Below are 20,449 nucleotides of genomic sequence, written 5' to 3'. Positions count from 1 at the left end.
CTAACTACTCGAGTACTGTAATGAAGTTTACTTGGTTGTATGGATTTTTGTAGCTTGAAACCTTGTAAGCCAATGTGTTCAAATGTTAATTTGGTTTTTTATTTTCTTTTTTAAATTTCAACATCAAAATCACTTTAAATAAATTATTTTCCTCTAGTAAACTAAATTAAATATTTAGTTATGAGTTGTTGTTTAAACATTTGAAAATGTTGCAACCATAGTCTGAGCAACACTTAACAAACATCAGTTATGATTTTATTTTTTTTTTTTATATACAAATCATTGTGGGTTGTATACAAGGAATGATGTGACAACTCATACATTTTTTTGTTTTTCCAGGCTATATTTAACAAACGTGACCCAATTGTATTAGGAGTTAATATTGAGGCTGGAGTTCTAAGAACTGGAACACCTCTATGTGTTCCATCGAAAGAGGTACTGTATCTTTTTTTACTATTCAGTTTATAACCAAAGTGCCAGTTGTTTTTACTTCATAAATAGCTTTGTAAAAAGTATTTTTTGATTAATTGACAACCTGTTACTATTGCTCTGTCTAAATTTTGGTTAAAGAGGGGATAGATTGATTGCTGGGACTACCTTGTTTTCTTCAAACTTTTCTTGATGTTTGGTTGGTTGTCTTGACTACCCCCTTTCCTTTCCATTTCATGTGATTTTGTCTTGTATTTATTTTCATTCATTATTTTTAGATTCCTTTCATCACTTACGCAACAGTGTATTGAACTGGAATTTAGAAATTCTTGAATGTGAATTGGTGGTGGTCTTGTATGGCTTCAGCGTTGTCTGCCAAAAGAGTATACAGTTAATGTTATCCCAGTTGCCATGGTTTGTTTCTTAAGTTAGTTGCTTGGGCATTTTTGTATAATGATTTGCCCTGTTTGTGGTGGTTTAATGTAGGGACAGTAGACTGCAACTAGTTCATGATTTCAATGACAATCCTTTTGACTCAACCCTTGCAGTGGTAAGACTACCAGGTTATATTTTAGTCTGGCGATGTCTATAAATATCTAGAAGTTGTGTTTTTATTGTTTGATCACTTGGACATGAAGTATTCATTTCTTTGATTGCTTCACTTATATTTCGAGTCTCATTTTATGTAGTAGTGAGGTGTACTTTTCGTAGTGGAATAATGGTTTTCCAATGTTGTTCCCCACATTTTGTGGGACGACATATAAAATGGGTAGTTAATTTAAAGTTATGAAGGTGAAAATAAAAGCCATATAATATTTGTACACGATTTATGCTTGAAACCAAATTTTACTGATTCCCACATCATGTCAGCAACTGTTGTGTAGTCTATGCTGAAGAGGAGTTATGCTAATATAAGCAGAGTAATGCCACAACTCAATGTCCTTCCTTGGTTATTGGGGTGTTAAAGTTTTAAAGTATTGCTTGTCCCAAGGAGGCTGGGTCAACTTCCTGAAAAACTGGATAACCCCATGACATACTGTTTACTCAGTCGATCCTGATCCTGATTTGGGATATCCAATCCTTCCTGAAGACAAAGCTTGGTAAATCCATAAAATATATGAAGTACTTTAATGAAAATGGTTCTAGTTTTGTTATGATGACATTTCAGTTTGTTTTTGTATGGTGTTTTTATGTTGCATGGAACCAGTGTTTACTCAGCAACAGGACCAACGACTTAAGTGGCTTCCAAACCACATCGTGAGTGAACTTCTATCACCAGAAATACGCTTCTCTGACACCTTGATGGAATGCCCATTGAGAAATGTACAACGTTCTTTTTGATCATGTGCGATTTATATTTTTTTTGTAAATTGTTTTACAAATTATTGTTTATTTTACTAGTTTTTCTTTTAGCTTTGTTTTTAGCTCCATTACATGGTTTTCATGGATGCAACACATCTACTATATCTAGATACAGTTTTCACTATGGTTTTCATGGATGCAACACATCTCCTACTATATCTAGATACAGTTTTCACTATGATTTATAAGGCTTTTCAATGTATATAAAACTTTTAATTTCATACTTGGTGCTTTATGTCCATGGAAAAGAAAAGCATTTCTAAATTTCTTGTCGGGAGGCTCAGAGTTCACTGGTATAAATTCTTTTATTTTTTAGGGGTTATTATGGTATATAGAAACAGTGAATTACTTAACATTTTTTTGTTACCAGTCTTCTTTATAGTGCAGAGAATTCCACAAGAAGGTAAATAATACCAAAGCATATTGTAATGAAACCATTTCCTTTTATTTTTGTTTCAGTTCGTTGAAATTGGCATAGTGACGTCCATGGAGTTTGATCACAAAAATGTTGATATTGCGAAGAAAGGTGATGAAGTTTGTATCAAAATTGAAAATATTCCAGGACACACACCAAAGTTGTTTGGCAGACATTTTGAAGCTGAGGATATGTTAGTGAGCAAAATTTCTCGTGAATCTATAAATGCATGCAAAGACTATTTCAGAGAAGATTTATCAAAAACTGATTGGAAGTTAATGCTTGAATTGAAAAAACAATTCCAGATTCTATAAGTATTTATCTCTTTAGGAATAAATTACTGGAAAAACTTGCCAAATTTGCTCGCAGGTTCAACAGTTTGATTTTTTCTGCATTACTGCAGATGCTGTGTATTTTACAACTGAAAATTTAAAGCTAGGGTAATTGGCATTACTAATGGATTTGTGGTACTTGCTATGTATCAACCAGTTGTGGATTGCAATTACCTTTGGCCCAGATACAATATCTGATTTTATTCATTGAAAGCTTTGTTTTGGAGGATATGTTTCTCAATTTTCCATCCCTTAATTGGTATAGAATGATTAATAATGAAAATTTTTCAAATGATAGAATTTATCCAGTTATGCTTTGGGAGAGATTTAGTCCATTTACGGAATTTCTGAAAGTTATGTTGCTGTGAAAAGCAACATGTTCCATAGCTCATCAAATGCATATTTTGTTTTATAAATGGGCTCCATTCCATTATGTTTCATGACATATAAAGTTGTCATCAATGGCTGCCCTTTCTAGCCTTCAATTTTCCCATATTAACTAAAAGTCAAGACAATCGGTTCATATTGGAGATTAAAACCAAAGACTCGACTGGTCTTCACATTTTAAAAATTGTAACCATTGTGAAATTTTTATTCATCAGTTCAGAGTTTTAAAATAGTATTTATGAATTTCATTGAGGTAACCTTTTTATGTTAATCAATTTCATTAAGGTAACTGTTTATAAAAAATTAACAAAAAATTTTGTTGCTACAGTTATTTAAACACCCAAACTGGCAACATCCTATCTAACATTAAAGTGAAAAAATCTGATACAGGATACAAGATTAGCAAAATAATTAACTTATATACTGATAACTACCATAAAATAAACCTCTAACATTAAAGTGAAAAAATCTGATACAGGATACAAGATTAGCAAAATAATTAACTTATATAGTACTGATAATTACCATAAATTATTCAACAGAACTGTGTTGGTTTTTCAGTCCACAAGGGTAGTATAAATTTTGTGTAGTCCACATTGGAAAGTACAATTAATCTTATTTCATGCTTGCATATTCCCCTTCTAAGGTTGTTTGGATTGTGATTGTTATTTTTATGTTTAAGAAAATTATACACTGAATTATTAATATTCAGTCTTGAATTACATTATTACTCTTGATATCACCATTATCAAGGTATCAGATGTATGATTTTATTAATCTTCAGTCTTGAACTACATTATTACTCTTGATATATTACCATTATTAAGCTAGCAGATGTATGAAACTATGGACATATAATGAAACATTCTTGAACTACATTACTAATATGATTTTACCATTGTCAAAAGCTATCATATGTTGAAACTATGGACAAATCATGAAAAATTCTGTAATTAAGTTGACAGTAACACACACACACATCTAATTCATATGACAGCATGGTTAACTTATTGCAAAACTCCCCAAAAACATAAAAGACCTACAGGATATGTTTAATAATTAATGGTAATGCAGTATATGTATTAAATTACATATAAAACCAGTGAAAAACCATTTTTAAAATTATAAATATAGCAGAAAAACATCATTGACCATCCTGTGTAAATGCAGCAATATGCATCATTTGACTGAATGAGCCCTACCAACCTTTGAAACCCCTACCAGAAGACTGATAGTGCTGAAGTCATTACACTAACATGGCAGCACTTTAGTCCTTGCCAACTGTGCACTAACATGGCAGTCCTGCAACACTTTAGTCCTTGCCAACTGTGAGAAACACCCTGGAGTAAATAAGCAATTTTGCCACACTGCATTTGTGATTATGTCTGGAATTAGCAATGAGGACATTAACATTATAGGATACTGAATAACATACTGCCAAAACATATACATAGCCCTAGTTAGGTAACCAAAAACAATACTAAGTTTTTCAGTCTGTTGAGAAACATAGCTCCCTATTTTGTGAATGTGTTCCTTCGAGCAATTGCGGTAATTTGACAGTGGAAAAATGCTTGGGTGAAATTATTCTTACACAAGTACATGACAGTAACAATGATTGACAGACTATGCGACTGGTTTAAAAGAAATTCTATGAAAAAGGTTTGAATCCAGTCGAGTGTTACAGAAACTTGAAAGACAGATATATATATATATAAACTACTTTGCAGTGATGTTCAGCATGGCACTGAACTTTTATCAAACAGTTTCATTGTGTTCAACTCAAATGAGATAGTAGAGCAAAAGAATCAATTTACTAAAGAATTGTGTGTCCTTGTTTTTAATAGTTCAGGTTTTCAAAAAGGTTATTTGTTGCTTTTAGAACTTTTTTTATCCCATGATTTCTTTTTATGAATATTTGGCCGCAGAATTATATATGTTGTAAATAAATTTTACTGAAATTTTTTTTATGTGACAATTTTGCAGTTTCTATAAGTATGATTTTGACAATTTTTAAATACAATATATGCTATTCTACTTATATCTGCTCTCTTTATTTGCCAGTCTTTTACAGTTTATATATATAAGAATCAGATGTAGTACACAGCATACATGTATATATGCATGGTGTGGTATGTATATATGTATGTGTGTACTTTTGTGTGAGTGTATATATATTTATAAAACTTTTTATATACACAAACACAGTTATTGAATAAAAGTGTAGATGTCACTCAAAAAGTGTCAATTTATGGCTGTGGATAATATAAATTGGTTTTTCTGATAGCATGTTTTTATATTCTAATTTTAGTAATGTTTATCGTAAACTAGCAAAGCAGGAAATATATTCTTCTATGTTGTGACATCTGCCAACGACTACTGTCATGATTTTTTTATTGCCATTAATTTGGTTTGTGTATTTCTAAATGTGTATCAAAGTGGGAGGGAAATATAAGTGCTGATGCTTATTAAAAATGTGTACACTTCAGTTTCCTTTTATACAAATTTATGTGTCACACTGAATTTTTTTCCTGGTAAACAGTATCCAGAAGTATGGTTGGCATTATGAAGCTCAAAATTTTATGTAATAAAATTGTGTATTTTAGAAATAATTTCTACCACAATTGTTGATTGCCTTATTGCAAAATACTATCCCAAGAAGCTAAGTTTATAACATAAAACTACTTTTTATACAAACATACAGCCGAAAACTATACACAATGCATCCCATGTGGGAAAACAAAATTTCAATGCACTGATTATCTTCCCCAACACCTAGATCCTTACAGATACCCTTCATATTCTTCCATTACAGCTGGAGGATAAAGTCAAGAAGATAGCTGACCAAGTCCAATCCAAGGAAATAATAGGGAGTTGGCAAAGCACAAGAAATAATGGAGAGTTGGCAAAGCAAAGTAAAAAGGCACACTTTTTTGAGTTATGAGTTTGCAACAGGAGAATCTCCTGAAGTAATTGCATGCTGTGGAAGAAGGACACTTATCAAGTACGAGGCAAAAAAGGCTGGCACACCAGGAAATAAACTTCCAAAATGCCACACACTGAGCTGAGGAATGAATCATAAGATCAATGATATAACCCCTTCCTAACTGGAAATACAAGGCCCACCATGACAAAGGGACCCACCACATTCAAATCCAGGGTTTTGTGAGATGAAGACAACTTTCTAAAGCTTTGAAAATAACAGGAGTTTGCCCTAAGGATGACAGCTGCTAGTTATGCTTAAACTCATGGCGTAAGAAAGGGCACAGACTTTATGGGCTCCTGATGTAAGCCAATGTAGTAACTTGTGATAACCAATAAGAGAAGTGTTGGATATATATTGATCCTAACATTGCAAATGCCCAGACTGATGAGAGATATGAGCTAAGTTCTTACAGGAAACACAAGACTAGTCTAGAATAGCAAAGGTGGTGATATACTAGTAATGCTGCTCAAAACTAATGACCAAGCTGAAACTAGGGGGATATTTACTCAAAGTGGCTGAAAATGTTGGAAATACTAAAATTCCAATGTCTACCCCTTTTTAAATTAAACCTGATGGGGGGGAAAAGCAGTAATTCTTAACAGCTGAGCAGTTCCCTTTAACCCCTAGCTGCAATGTCTCATTTTTTTTATTGTACCTCCATTCATATTCCATCTGATTTGCCACCCTCTAAAAATTGTTTCTGGGTGCAACTCTGAGGTTTTCCTCTCCTAACTTTTAAGCCTTCCTACCATTAATTTTCCTTTCAGTGCTGAATGGCTTCATAGGTCCCAGCACTTGGCATTTGGCCTAAATTCTATGTTCTAATCAAAGAGGTGAGTGAAAGCTTTGGGTCATATTAAATCAAAGTCTAACCAGAAGACCGACTTCAAGGGACAAACCTTGCTGGTCATACCTAACCACAGATTAACCCATTTTGCCTGATAGTGGTTTGGTGAAGGAGGATCTGCAGATCAACAATAGAAGCAATGAACAATATGAGAAGTTTCACCAAATTTAGAAGTTCCGAGCTTTCCTATATCCAAAGCATGGCTTCCACTCTCAAAGCTGTAGAAGCATTTAACAAGGTAAACAATGCCCTCCTACCACACAGCCTTGCAAACACCCAGGTAAAGGGACCATTCTGCTGCGAGAACTTTTGGTGAACCCTGCTAAGAGATGACTAAAGAATGATGGTGACATTGTGCCTCTCTGTCCGAATAAATATTTATCTCCATGACCAGACAAGGCAATTCTGACCTTGTTTCTGCAGGAATTAGGGATGCCATAAAACTTTTTATCCAGCAGAGGCTGAAGGTGATATTGTCATATAAACAACTGGACCTGCAACCAGTCATGTACTTATGCACAGAGTTGAAGGATTTGGCCATTAGGAACTTATGTTTTGAAACCTGATGCAACTAAGGATTGTGACAAACTACTACCTTGCTGTGCAAGCAGGTGGTCTGTGTAATCATCGATCAGCAAAATCAACTCCTGAAAGGAGTCACACACTACACGTCATCAGAGTATCATGACAGGTCATACATCAACAGCGTTTAGTTCCTAGTTAGTCTACAAAAATCTATACCAGCTAGTAAATATACAGGGCATGATAGCACTGGTGTGGATAATTCACACACTACACGTCATCAGAGTATCATGACAGGTCATACATCAACAGCGTTTAGTTCCTAGTTAGTCTACAAAATTCTAAACCAGCTAGTAAATATACAGGGCATGATATTAGCACTGGTGTGGATAATTCTTCTGCAGCAATATATTGCCTTCAGTATATTCTGGTTTAGGACCTGGACATCAACCTGATACCCAGGTTTGTCCCTGGAAGAAGAGATATGGTTAACATCCTCACCAGTTGAAATCAAATTATGCCATTAGAATGGTTATGTGCATTTTGCAACAAGAGCTGCAATGATTTCTCTTTTCTTCACTAGGATGGAGCTGATTGTTCATACAGACTTTCATACGTACTTCCTAGTGAGATCAGTCATACATATGCCACTTTCATACGAGGGTTGTCCGTAAAAGAAGGTTCCCAAAGATTTTTCACAATGAAAAACATGATTATTGGCATTGAATACATTTTTGGAAAGCTTGGACTTTTTCCTATTTTTCGGCATAATCGCCGTTGAGATCAATGCATTTTTGCATGCGGTGTACAATCTTTATGCCTGAATCATAGAACTCCTGCCGCTCCGTGAAGGTAGCTTAAAACCTCTTCTTTCAGCTCCTCTCCGGTTCTGAAATGCGTTATGGACGTCTGTACGTCCGTCTATGAAATCTCTGCACCATTTGCTCACGTGTTGTACACTCATACACTTTTCTCCGTAGACTTCACACAATTGGGAATGAATGTCCACCAGTGCAGTGTTTTTTGCACACAAAAAACGAATCACAGAGCGTAATTCGCACCTGGCAGGAGAAGCGAGTAGGGGCTCCACCTCTATCGGCTGCCAAGCCAAGGCTGAGCGTCCAAGACAGCTCGCCGGGGTGGGGACTGGGAGAGGGGGGACCAAGCTACACGCCAGTGTCGCCGGATCCCGCGTAATAGCGTTCCTTGCAACTGCAGCTCCTTGAGAACCTTATAATACGGACAACCCAAGTACTTTGCTATGTTCTTTCTTAAATTCTATAGTGTTTCAGGCTTTTTTTTTTTTCTAACAGAAGGCTGGCACTTGGAATTCTTTGGCCCCATGATGGCTTATTTAGCAGTTGCACTCTAATAAAAAAAAAAGCACAGAAAACAATGAACTCAAAGATAAAATGGGTTACTAGAGCAGGACATGGGATGCTTTGTTTGGGGGCTTGGTATGGACCTAGTCAAAAGGCGAGCCCTGGAAGGAGCATTTCCGGGTGTACGGTTTTCAAGGAAATGTATGAAATCAGTCAAAATTTAATCGGAAAAAAAGTAAAAGAAAACAGTATCATACAAAAACTGGGGCATATGAAGCCTGAGGTCAGACGGTATAGTATACCTATTGATACCTTAGTACTTTTGCTTACCAGAAAAATTTGTTCAAGGTAGTATAGCTCTGCTAAGTACTTAAAACTACATCATTCACTGCCTAGCACCAGCAAAGGCAAGAAGCTGCATGTAACAATATTTTAATGGCAAGCTGGGCTGAAGACTGGTAGGCTGCCATCAAGGTGCTAAGGAAAGATGAAGAGAGTTCATCAAAACTCTACACAGAAACAAACTATAAAATTTTACTTGCACTATATCCAACAGATGAAATGCCACAAAAATTTACTAACGTAAACATGCTCCCAGTCCTGAGCCTGCATGGTAAAAATGATACAACATACTGCACAGCAACAATGCATACAAGGAAAAATTACCCAAACCATGCAATACCTAGGTGTCAGCTGGCAATATGGCAATTATTGTCAACTCCTGTGACTTATCCATATAGCCTAACTTAAAAGAAACAGAAATTTCAAAATAGCTTCAAATATTAGGGTAACCGACCGAGCAGCCACTTTCCGAAAATGCTACTGAATTATGGCATTAGTAATGAAAAAGTTTTAAGTATGCCACCAATTCGTAATTTAGGGGAAAACACTTACTTCGAGAGGTGCGTAGGGGTCTCGGTGTGCTGCTTGGATGGGCCACAACTCTTGACTAATGCTCATGAAAGCGAATTCAAATACTTTTTTTGGGAGGGTGGCCGCTAGGTCGCCACTCGGTCGTTTACCTTATAGGCCTACACTCCTTCGAGTCCTCAAACTAAATCCTCCACATTTTAATCAGAACCTACGTTAGTGACGTACACCACAATCAGGTTAGGTTATTAATGACAGCTTGAAACTTGGCTACACAAGGCTTCCTTCAAATCATAAGATATAGATATATGTAATTTAGGCCAAAGGCCGAGCAACGGGACCTAGGCTATAGGGTAAAAAACCGCATGGTACAGGAGTGGACCATGTACGATCAATGTGTACAACCCCAAAAAAAGTACATTATAACGCGTCCTGACATCGGAGATGGGCATCAGACGCGACTTGTTGTTGGTGAGAAACAGAGCTAAAGACCTCTACTCCGGTGTCAGGACGCGTTATAATGTACTTTTCTTGGGGTTGTACACATTGATCGTACATGGTCCACCCCTGTACCATGCGGTTTTTTACCCTATAAGGACATTCAGTGCTGAAAAAGTTAAAAGGTCTAGGAGGTGTTAAAGAAAGAAAACCTGAATTACCGTGAACGGTACAGATAGTATAGGAATGAAAGGGATTGCATGTGGTGCAGTAACGTCTAACCACCTACGAGAACACACAAATAGTCTAAAATTCCATTATAAAAATAATTAAATGTCAAAACTGAGACAGTCTGGTCTACCCTAGCATATCAATTACATGACTCAGCAAATACCAATGTTTCTTATTGGCAGACTAAGCATTCTCAAGGAATAAACCTATCCTACCATGTGGGTAATTACACGAATTAGCCTATAGTTTTGGAGACGGATTTTCTTACCTTAGAAAACAAATCACAACAAAATTCATTGGTTTTACTGTAACTTTCCAGTTTCCTTCGAAGTCTTCATGTTGTTCAGAGGGTAATGGAATGCAAGGGTCACGCTGCTCACGCACGATTTTGCTGTTCCTGTGTCCTTGGAAGACATGTCACAGGTGGCGCCACTGTAAACCTTACAAAGATACGAGATACACTATCAGGCTTATCAGCCTTGCAGATGTTTATTTTGTTTAAAACAGGATATGTTTAAATACCACAAGGCAATTTAGCCTATTAACAACACTGCAGTATTATACCTACGAATTATATCGATCTAATTACATGAAGTAGAAGGACAACGGAAACAATAGGTAAACAATTGCCTGGTATGAAGGCCAAGTAATATATATAAAACGACCTGAAAGAGTTATCCGGACGTAGTACAGTGATATGCTTCGCTACATATAATAAGTACACAACGTGACACCAGTCGCTTCACAGGTTCCTAGACACACACACACACACACACACACACACCTAAATAAAATTCTGCGGCTTTGTTTGGGCAAACAAGTAGCATAATATTTCATAATTTACATATCCTCCGCTAATATTCTCAATATAAAGTCAATTCTGAAAATGTAAATCCTGTATAATAATTGATAGATGTGTACCTTGCAAATTTCAATTGGCCGCTTACGAAATCAATTACCCTGAGTTATAAAAATACCTGATTTGCTTTCTAAAAATATTTAGTGGGAAAACTCAAGTAAAAAAAAAACAGATCATTAATTTCAACAGATTTGTAACCCTTTGGTTTTGAAATTCTTAACAAATACTCTGTATAATTTTAATAACAACCAAGAGTAGTGATTACATAATAAATTGTAAACTCCGCTTTTGCTACCGGAAGTCAACACTGCTTGTATGAACATAAATTCCTTTTATAAGTGAAGTACAGAATTAAGCACTTCAAAATATTGACTATATTAACATTAACATAGGGATGTCAGACCTGATTTTGAGCACAGAAGGTGAAAAGCTTTTCCACATTTACTGATATTTTGTTTCTTTTAGTTCACATTCAAGATTATTCAAGCTCAAGCACAGCAAATAGAGGGACTGGGTTGTGTTGTGGGTTAACCACCTCATTCGGGAAGAATGAAACATTAAATAAGAAAAAACAAAGTACGAAATTTCCATTTCAAGCAGAAAAATGTTACAGTATTAATAATATTACAGTATATTGTTCGTGCATTTCTCCTTATTCTCTTGTGCTGATCCAGTCTGTATATAAAGTATAAACATTAATAAACTGCGTCGTTAGAGAGAAAGAGAGAGAGAGAGAAAATCGGGTTTCACTTTAAACACCGATCCCATTAGGAAAAAATCCAGCTAATACCCTTGTGATTATTCTCCTCTACTGATGCGTCTTCAGTTATCCAATTAGACACAAATACACAAAAAGGTCTATATACTTTATAGCAAACTTATTACGAGTCTGAAACAGCGATTGCCTATTCCTGTGGAAAACTACTTTAAATCAGGATATCGCCTTTATGATTTTAAATTCTACTTTAGCCTGATGCTACGCGGAATGAAGCTATAATTATCATACATATTTTTTTCACAATTATCTCGTCCTCTCCTTATTTAAATTCAGGAAAAGTTCAAATAATAATAATAATAATAATAATAATAATTAATTATTATTATTATTAGTTTAACCATGACATCGAGACAATTTATTTAGATTTCACATGGCGGGACCGAAGGATTTGTCTTAATCAATGCTAAGGCTTCGATGTATCAAATTACAATGAAAAGCTGATGTTTTAATACACAAATATTAAAGTTTTTTTTCCCCTAGAATATATAGACTTTTAATAAAGGTTCCCCAGAGCAGAACTGCGGACCAAGAGCTCTAACGAATGAGGCAACAATCCCATCGTCGCTATGAATGTAAATGAAATTTAAATAATGTATCGTGCCATAAACTTCAGAAATGGGAGCCCTAGTAATTCTTTTTTTACAGCATCGAGCATGATTTGCGACGCTGTAGATAATTTTTATGAGTGAAACCATACTCTTATGAAGACTATCTCTGTCTTTCTGTCTGTCAGATAATTTTTACGAGTAAAATAATTCTGTTACGAGGACTCACTCTCTCTTTCTGACAGTTTTTACGAGAGAAATAATTCTGTTATGAAGACTCTCTCTCTCTCTCTCTCTCTCTCTCTCTCTCTCTCTCTCTCTCTCTATCAGATCCTCTTTATGAGGGATATGATTCTGCTACGAACTCTCACAAAATCTCTCTCTCTCTCTCTCTCTCCTCTCTCTCTCTCTCTCTCTCTCTCTCTCTCTGTATGTAATATTATATATATATATATATATATGAACATACACATCTATCTATCTATCTATCTATCTATCTATCTATCTATTCTATCTATTATCATCTATCTATATACTATCATATATATATATATATATATATATAGATATATATATATATATATTAGAAGGCAGAAAGTAATTTTGTAACTTCAACATTTACCCAAGTACTGTTTCTAATCTCGCACCCTAATGTAGCTGACACGTTTCCTTCATTATCGACTTACAATTCATGGAGAGGGAAGCAACAGGATGAAGAGAGAGAGAGAGAGAGGACAAGGCCACAGCATTTATATGCAGGGCAATCTCACAGACGTCCATCATGCTCCAGCTCCGAAACCATTACGTAAGCCAGGCGTAACTGTCTTCTTCTTCTTCTTCTTCTTCTTTTTCAGTGTCACACGATGTACATTTAGAAGGGATACGAAACTGAAATATATGGACTGATTCCAAACGCAGAGGTTTCCGTGGTTCAGTGGTTAGCGACCTCGTCATCAGCAAGAGACCAAAGTCACTTCCTTAAGTCACTTCTAAGAGGAATTGAGACTCCACACACACACACACACACAAACACACAAATATATATACATAAATAAAGGTAATGCCACGGAGGAGAAATGAAAAGACGAGAAATGCCGAGATCTTTCGGTCTACACGACCCTTTACGTTTTATATATTTCGTGATCAAGTTATACATACATACATACATACATACATACATACATACATACATACATACATACATTACCACCTCAAATTTAGGCTCGACCCTGAACGCTTTCGTAGACGATCAAACAATACTGAAAAAAATTCACCTCAAAGGAGGACTTTTACTTTTAATTCATTAAAAAAAGGAGCAACAACCAAATGAGAAGTCAGATGACTTTTATACTGGACAAACATTTTAATGATAAAAAAATGAAAGAAGATTGATTCTCATAAGTTGTACATACAACTACCTTTTTCTTATGATTATAACGGCATTTTTTTTCTTTCGTCAAAAGTATATGAGATGTTTAGTGTACTGATTATGAAAAATTATTTATGGGAAAAAATGTTGGCCTGCATTGTGGTGGAGTGACTGAAGTGATTAAGGATCACAAGAGAATTACACTGATTTATAGAGATAGAATCATTGGAGGATTTTAAAGGAGAAAGTAAGGCTTATCCCAAACGGATTGTTAGGAGATAAGCAGCGTTAGTTTAGACAAGAATGAATAGATGTATGGATGAAATATATTTCCAACAGGATGCCCCAAATAAATTTTTTCAGGAGGCAAAATTAAGATAAAGAAAAAAGTCGTTACTATGAACTATCATATCACCAGGCATCTCTGAAGAAGTTGCAGCGACTGGTGAAATAATGCGAAAGTTTCTGGCGGAGAAAGTTGAAAGAGTCGCTAGGGAGTATAAAAGAGTTATTTATGAAATCCCTTATCTACGTGCCCGTTCCTGCACCAGCAGACTCAAGTGACGGATGACTGAGCCCCGTCCAAAAAATCTGACCCCACCCCCATCCCACCAAAAGAGAGCGCTTTGTTCTTTACGAGGAAAACAAACGATGCCTTTCATGCAAATGGACGTTGCTGTCCCGTACAGAGTTACGTAAGACGAACTATCTCCCAGATAAAAAGTAAAAATTGTCGAAATGTTGAAATCCTTTAACACATCCCGCAGAGTAGAGAAATGTGCCATAAAAACCCTAGTGGAAACCAGAAAGACCCTTACTCTTAACTGGAATACTGGCGCCTGTACACTTGCCCAAAAAGAAACTATTGTCACTTCTGACCCATCTATTCTGGAGTGTATATCTAGAATCACTCTGTCCTTCTTCGCTGTTTATCGTAAAAATAATAGAAACAATATTGATAATAGGTATTATTATTATTATTATTATTATTATTATTATTATTATATTTATATTATTATTATTATTATTATTATTATTATTATCATTTATTTATTTATTTTTTTGTTTATCACTGTCCTCCAATTCGACTAGGTGGTATTTATAGTGTGGGATTCCAGGTTGCATCCTGCCTCCTTAAGAGTCCATCACTTTTCTTACCATGTGCGCCGTTTTCTAGGATCGCACTCTTCTGCATGAGTCCTGGAGCTACTTCGGCCTCTAGTTTTTCCAGATTCCTTTTCAGGGATCTTGGGATCGTGCCTAGTGTTTATTATTATTATTATTATTATTATTATTATTATTATTATTATTATTATTGTTTAGTTATTGAGGGAGAAGACCCTCTTCGAGGCAAACTTCGTTGCAATGAATAGCACTCTTGGAAAGGAAATAATAATAATAATAATAATAATAATAATAATAATAATAATGTTAATATAATTATCTTATTATTATTATATTATTTAGAAGGAAAATTAACTTTCGGATTTCTGTGCCTTTTTTTTTTTTTTTTTTTTTTTTTACCAAACAGAGAATATTTTTCTCCCCGAAAATGATACTTATCTGGAGCGTGACTCTTATGCAAAGACACTTGTTTGAAGGGTGAAGGGTTTGCAGCCAGCACTGGACAGGACAGACTTTCGGCCGCCTTCTTCAGTTTATACGCCCTTTCTGGACGAATTCATGCCTCGAGACGGCCAAGGAAGGGGGACCGGGTGGGACAGGACAGAGAGAGAGAGAGAGAGAGAGAGAGAGAGAGAGAGAGAGAGGAGGAGAGGGGGGGGGGGGAGACTATAGGAATTGGGGGAAGACGAGAAGAGGGACGGCAACTTTGCCGAGGCCGGATTCTGGAATTAGTTTATACATTCTTTTTTTTTTTTTTTTTTTTTTTTTTTTTTTTTTTCTTTTCTCCATTTCCTCGGGATGTACAGAATGTCACAAGGACGAAGCGAGACAGCTACACTGGCACTGTGTCATTCCTTCCCCAATATTTTTATTTATTTATTTTTTTTGGTGGTGGTGGGGGGCGGTGGGGGGCGGGGGGGGGGGGGGGGGGGGGCGAAGGAGGTCTCCGGCCATCCTTGTATATAAGTGCCGTGGCTTTTATATTTTTCTTGTGTATTCGAAAAGGCCGCGGGAATATATGACTGCGGATTTATCTCGAGGGGAAAAGACGAGGCGATAGAGTCGGTCGGTTGGTGTAACGAAGCGGAAAGGAGTGTTATGGACACAGATGTGGAAACGGGCTTTTACTGGGTCGCGGGAAATGTAGTCGATCAGTCTTGATGAAGTAGCAGTCGTCAAATTCTAATGGGTTTCTTTGTTCGGTGCGTCTTTGCCTCTTTCCATATCACTTCGATCGTCCATTTTACTGGACTCTCTCATATATGAGCACATTCCGCACACATCACGTTTGTGTGACAAAACTTTTCTCTCTCTCTCTCTCTCTCTCTCTCTCTCTGTATATATATATATATATATATATATATATATATATATATATATATATATATATATATATATATATTATATATATATATATATATATATATATATATATATATATATATATATATATATATATAATAATTTCATAATTACCCCTTTATTCCTTATAGGGGTTGGGATCAAAGGGCGCTACCCTTTCGGTTCTTGGTAAGTATTTTGGGATGGGGTTGCTAGCCCTATGCCCTTCTCCATCATACAAGATTCACTTTTTAATCCAGCAGGGTCCAAAAGGTTCTAACAGACTGCGTCTAAATCGTTGAACTTCCATTGGTAATCGAAGCGAACTTCCACTGGTGAGCTGAGCGCTCTAACCAACGGACTGTATTCACTTCAGAGACCGACGGGGAAGGCAACCTTATAGAATAGCCTAGCCTCATATGATTAAGGTCTGACGAAACCATAAAATAAGGGAGAGGTATTTTCTGAAGCTTATTTCTGACAGATCTGATTTTTAAAGTTGGAAGATTGAAATTCTCGAACGACGACAAATTGTAGGAGTCTGAGATCCCGGAAGCAAGAAGAGAATACCGAAGTTCCGCAGTGAAAGGGAAGAAAACAGATGCAGTCTTAAGTGGATTAATGATTTCCACGGAATAAATGTGGGGAGTAATGGCCTATCAATTACTGCAGCGCTCTTGTCTTACAAACGAGAACTGTGTTCGAAACCAGGAAAAGGAAGGGACAGAGAGAGAGAGAGAGAGAGGAGAGAAGACGAGAGAGAGAGAGAGAGAGATACAATAAAAAAAAACTGAAAGTGACAGAAGGAATTTGTCACAGCTCCGCCAGAATGTGTATCATTGCCTCAAAATGTATAAGAGTTAAGGAACTCAGCGAGGCAAACCTCAAATCCCCCTTGTAAACGAATAACCCTTACGCCCCCCACCCCCCACCCAACCCCCCACCCCCAAAAAGGAAACCCTCACTCCTACCTCAACGAGCAGCTAATCCTCATCCCCGTCAAGCGCTGCATTTATCATTAATTCATAAGGTACATTGGTCTGAGAATTTGTGGCCATATGCGTGAGTGAATGGGATCGAAGCGCTGGCGATGGTTAATAATGATATTATTAAGGATGGTAGAATAATGGTAACAGTTGGCCTTGAAAGTAAACCTTTGGTAAAAACAATCCTAATTTATGTTATTTATGAAGACGTAATTGGTGAGACAAAAATAAAGCTGGGACTTTCCATAATTTATGAAGAACTGCGATAGGATAAAGAACCGGAAGAGGGAATGAACTTAAAGATTGACGATGTAGTTTATTATTATTATTATTATTTTTTTTTTTTTTGCTCTATCACAGTCCTCCAATTCGACTGGGTGGTATTTATAGTGTGGGGTTCCGGGTTGCATCCTGCCTCCTTAGGAGTCCATCACTTTTCTTACTATGTGTGCCGTTTCTAGGACCACACTCTTCTGCATGAGTCCTGGAGCTACTTCAGCCTCTAGTTTTTCCACTGGCATATCCCATATCCTTCTTATTTCTATTTTCAGATCTTGATACTTATCCATTTTTTCCTTCTCTTTCTCTTCAACTCTGGTGTCCCATGGTATTGCGACATCAATGAGTGATACTTTCTTCTTGACTTTGTCAATCAATGTCACGTCTGGTCTGTTTGCACGTATCACCCTATCCGTTCTGATACCATAGTCCCAGAGGATCTTTGCCTGATCGTTTTCTATCACTCCCTCAGGTTGGTGCTCGTACCACTTATTACTGCAAGGTAGCTGATGTTATTATTATTATTCAAAATTGGAATACCTTCATGGCGAACAGAAGCCATGGACGTACCTGACTAAGTTCCACATGACAGAATTTCTTTGTGGGGGAAAATTGAAAAACAAAATAAAAGAAACAAAAGCATGTAACTGAAAATAAATAAATGAATAAATAATAAATAATTGAAATTTTGACTGTAGTCTTCTAGGAAGAGACGAGTAGCGTTCAATAAGCATAGAAAAAAGTGACTGAAAGCTATAGAGATCAACTTGCCACGAATTGTATGATAATAAATAGTTGAAAACAAACAAAAAATGCAGGAGAAAATTGGCAATGAACGATAGATGGAGTGAATAGCAGAGTGGATAAAATGCAGCATCCTGAGATACCCTGATGCGTTTTGAATGGAATAAGACTGTCCATAAAATGACGTGTATAGGATGTACTGACAAGGTAGTTCAGTGACCTTTTAATTTTCTCTCGTAATATTTTGGATAGGCTCTCATCGGAAAGCCTATTCAAAATTGTAGGAACTACTGCAGTCAAAAGGTCACTCTGACAATGACGATAGAGAAAATGGCAAATGTGACTGATATGTCACCGGTACACTCCAGGTATAACATATTCTTTAATTTATACGAACAATGCGGTCATAGTTATAAAGAACTGATAAAGTTACAGGATGGCTGAGAAAGTATTGAATATGGTGTGTGTGTGTGTGTGTGTGTGTGTGTGTGTGTGTGTGTGTGTGTGTGTGTGTGTGTATTCGATACCATCGGACCATAAAAGCTTGTTGGAAAAGATTCATAGAATCTATCAATCACATTTACCAGAAACGTGTATTTTTAAAAGTCACGATGACCTTTCAGCTTCTCGGTATTCTCACTCTTTTACAGTTAACGCTTATGAATCGAAATGTTAGATTACAGTTTATTGGGATAATCAGAGAAACTTATTGTGAATCACAGGTCCTGATAGATTTTTTATCTCGGAATAAGGCCAACTATGATGTCCTTTCTCAGAGCATATAATGACGCATTTATTATAAACGCAAACTTGCAAATATTCATATTTCTTTTAAATAAATATACGGAGACACTGATTGCGATTATAAATAATCACACTAATGGCTCACACTACCTTGAGTCGCCTTGACCTCGAAGTATTAAGAATAAATAATTCATCAAGGGAAGAGTAACAGAATAAAATAACAAGACAAACTTGTGAAGAAATTATCCAAGATATTTATTTGCCACTGATTCGCGCTTCATACTAACTCTGGTTCTTTCACGGGGACTTTTAAAAAATAGCATAGGTTTTTGGAGAAAAACTATCTGGAACAAAATCAACGTTTAATATGAAGAGTTTGTTCCAAGTAATTGTAAATTAACGTCAAAGTTTCATTGTTATCACTTAGGTTGAAATGAAAGGATAAATACATTTGTCAATTCTTCACATTTACGAACCAGAACACGTGAATTCCATTATAACACGACTATATTTTTACATTAAAGTCATGCTTTACTCGACAGAAAAAACTATATATATATATATATATATATATATATATATATATATATATATATATATATATTTTATATAAATATTTTATATATATATTTATATAAATATATAAAGTAAATCATACATATACAAGTATTATATGCATGCATGTATGTCTACAGAAAAACATTGAAGCATAACAGGTGATTCTGCAATTCATTATGACTGTCCTACCTACAATTTCCAGAAAGCGAACATTTTTTTTCTTTTAACTATACCCTTACTGCTCGTTACGGTCAATATTCTAGGTCACACCACATTTCCAGGCTTTTAGGAAAAGTAGGATGGGGTACCCTTCCGTGCAGAAAAACAGTTTTTAACCTTAACCTTGAGTTAAAAAAAAAAAGGAGTTATTATTGCCTCCTAAAACCATCTCAGAGTAGTGAGTAACAGCCACGCCCAACAAGCCCCAGAGAACATTTTAGAGTGAAACAACTCGGATGACTTAAAAAGCTTTGTATTCAAAACATTCACCAAGATTTTCAAATTATTGTAATTTGTGACCTTTGAAATTCTTAAGTAAGTGACAAAGCTATTGAAGAAGCAGAAATCGATTGGCTCTTGTGGGCCGTAAATCAACGCATATTGAAAATAAATCTGAATGTAATCCATTAATATTTTTTTCTTTGGCTCCTGTGAGAAGGGAGGGGTGGGGGATGGGGGGAAGGGTGACCCATGGGAACATTCGTTTCCAAATCACGTTCCTGTCGTTATAAAAAGACTAAGCTGAGGTAACAAGAATAAGTCAAAGAAGAATAACAATGGGACCTATACCTGCTACAAAGCAGGATAAAACTGCAAACTGCATGTGTGTCGGAAGTGTATTCAGATAAGGTGCCATCTCTCCTCCGAATATTTCAAAAAGGTAGATGAGAGCCTGTAAGCTTAATAGCTGCCATGGAATTGTGAGATAAATATGTTTTATCCTATAGATTTGCATACAAAGTTAATTCTGCTGAAACGTATTC

General features: G+C 36.0%; 1 protein-coding gene and 1 long non-coding RNA gene across 2 annotated transcripts in view; one reads left to right on the top strand and one right to left on the bottom strand.

Annotated features, from left to right (window-relative positions):
* Positions 1-3,336, top strand: part of LOC135206129 (eukaryotic translation initiation factor 5B-like) — a 72,174-nt gene extending 68,838 nt beyond the window's left edge. Inside the window, exons 9-10 of the mRNA XM_064237379.1 lie at positions 340-435; positions 2,251-3,336. Coding sequence (XP_064093449.1) covers positions 340-435; positions 2,251-2,520 — 366 coding nt within the window. The 3' untranslated portion in view covers positions 2,521-3,336. The remainder of the gene's footprint in view (positions 1-339; positions 436-2,250) is intronic.
* Positions 3,337-6,063: 2,727 nt separating this feature from the next.
* LOC135206131 (uncharacterized) overlaps positions 6,064-20,449 on the bottom strand; it is a 171,366-nt gene continuing 156,980 nt past the window's right edge. The window contains exons 3-4 of the long non-coding RNA XR_010312683.1: positions 10,407-10,578; positions 6,064-9,076 (exon numbers count right to left, since the gene is read on the bottom strand). This is a non-coding gene — a long non-coding RNA (uncharacterized LOC135206131). The remainder of the gene's footprint in view (positions 9,077-10,406; positions 10,579-20,449) is intronic.

The sequence above is a fragment of the Macrobrachium nipponense genome, chromosome 29, assembly GCF_015104395.2.
Source record: "Macrobrachium nipponense isolate FS-2020 chromosome 29, ASM1510439v2, whole genome shotgun sequence".
NCBI classification, from domain to species: Eukaryota; Metazoa; Arthropoda; class Malacostraca; order Decapoda; family Palaemonidae; genus Macrobrachium; species Macrobrachium nipponense.
Note: the sequence above shows the minus strand (reverse complement) of the source record. Positions and strands in the feature narration are given on the sequence as shown.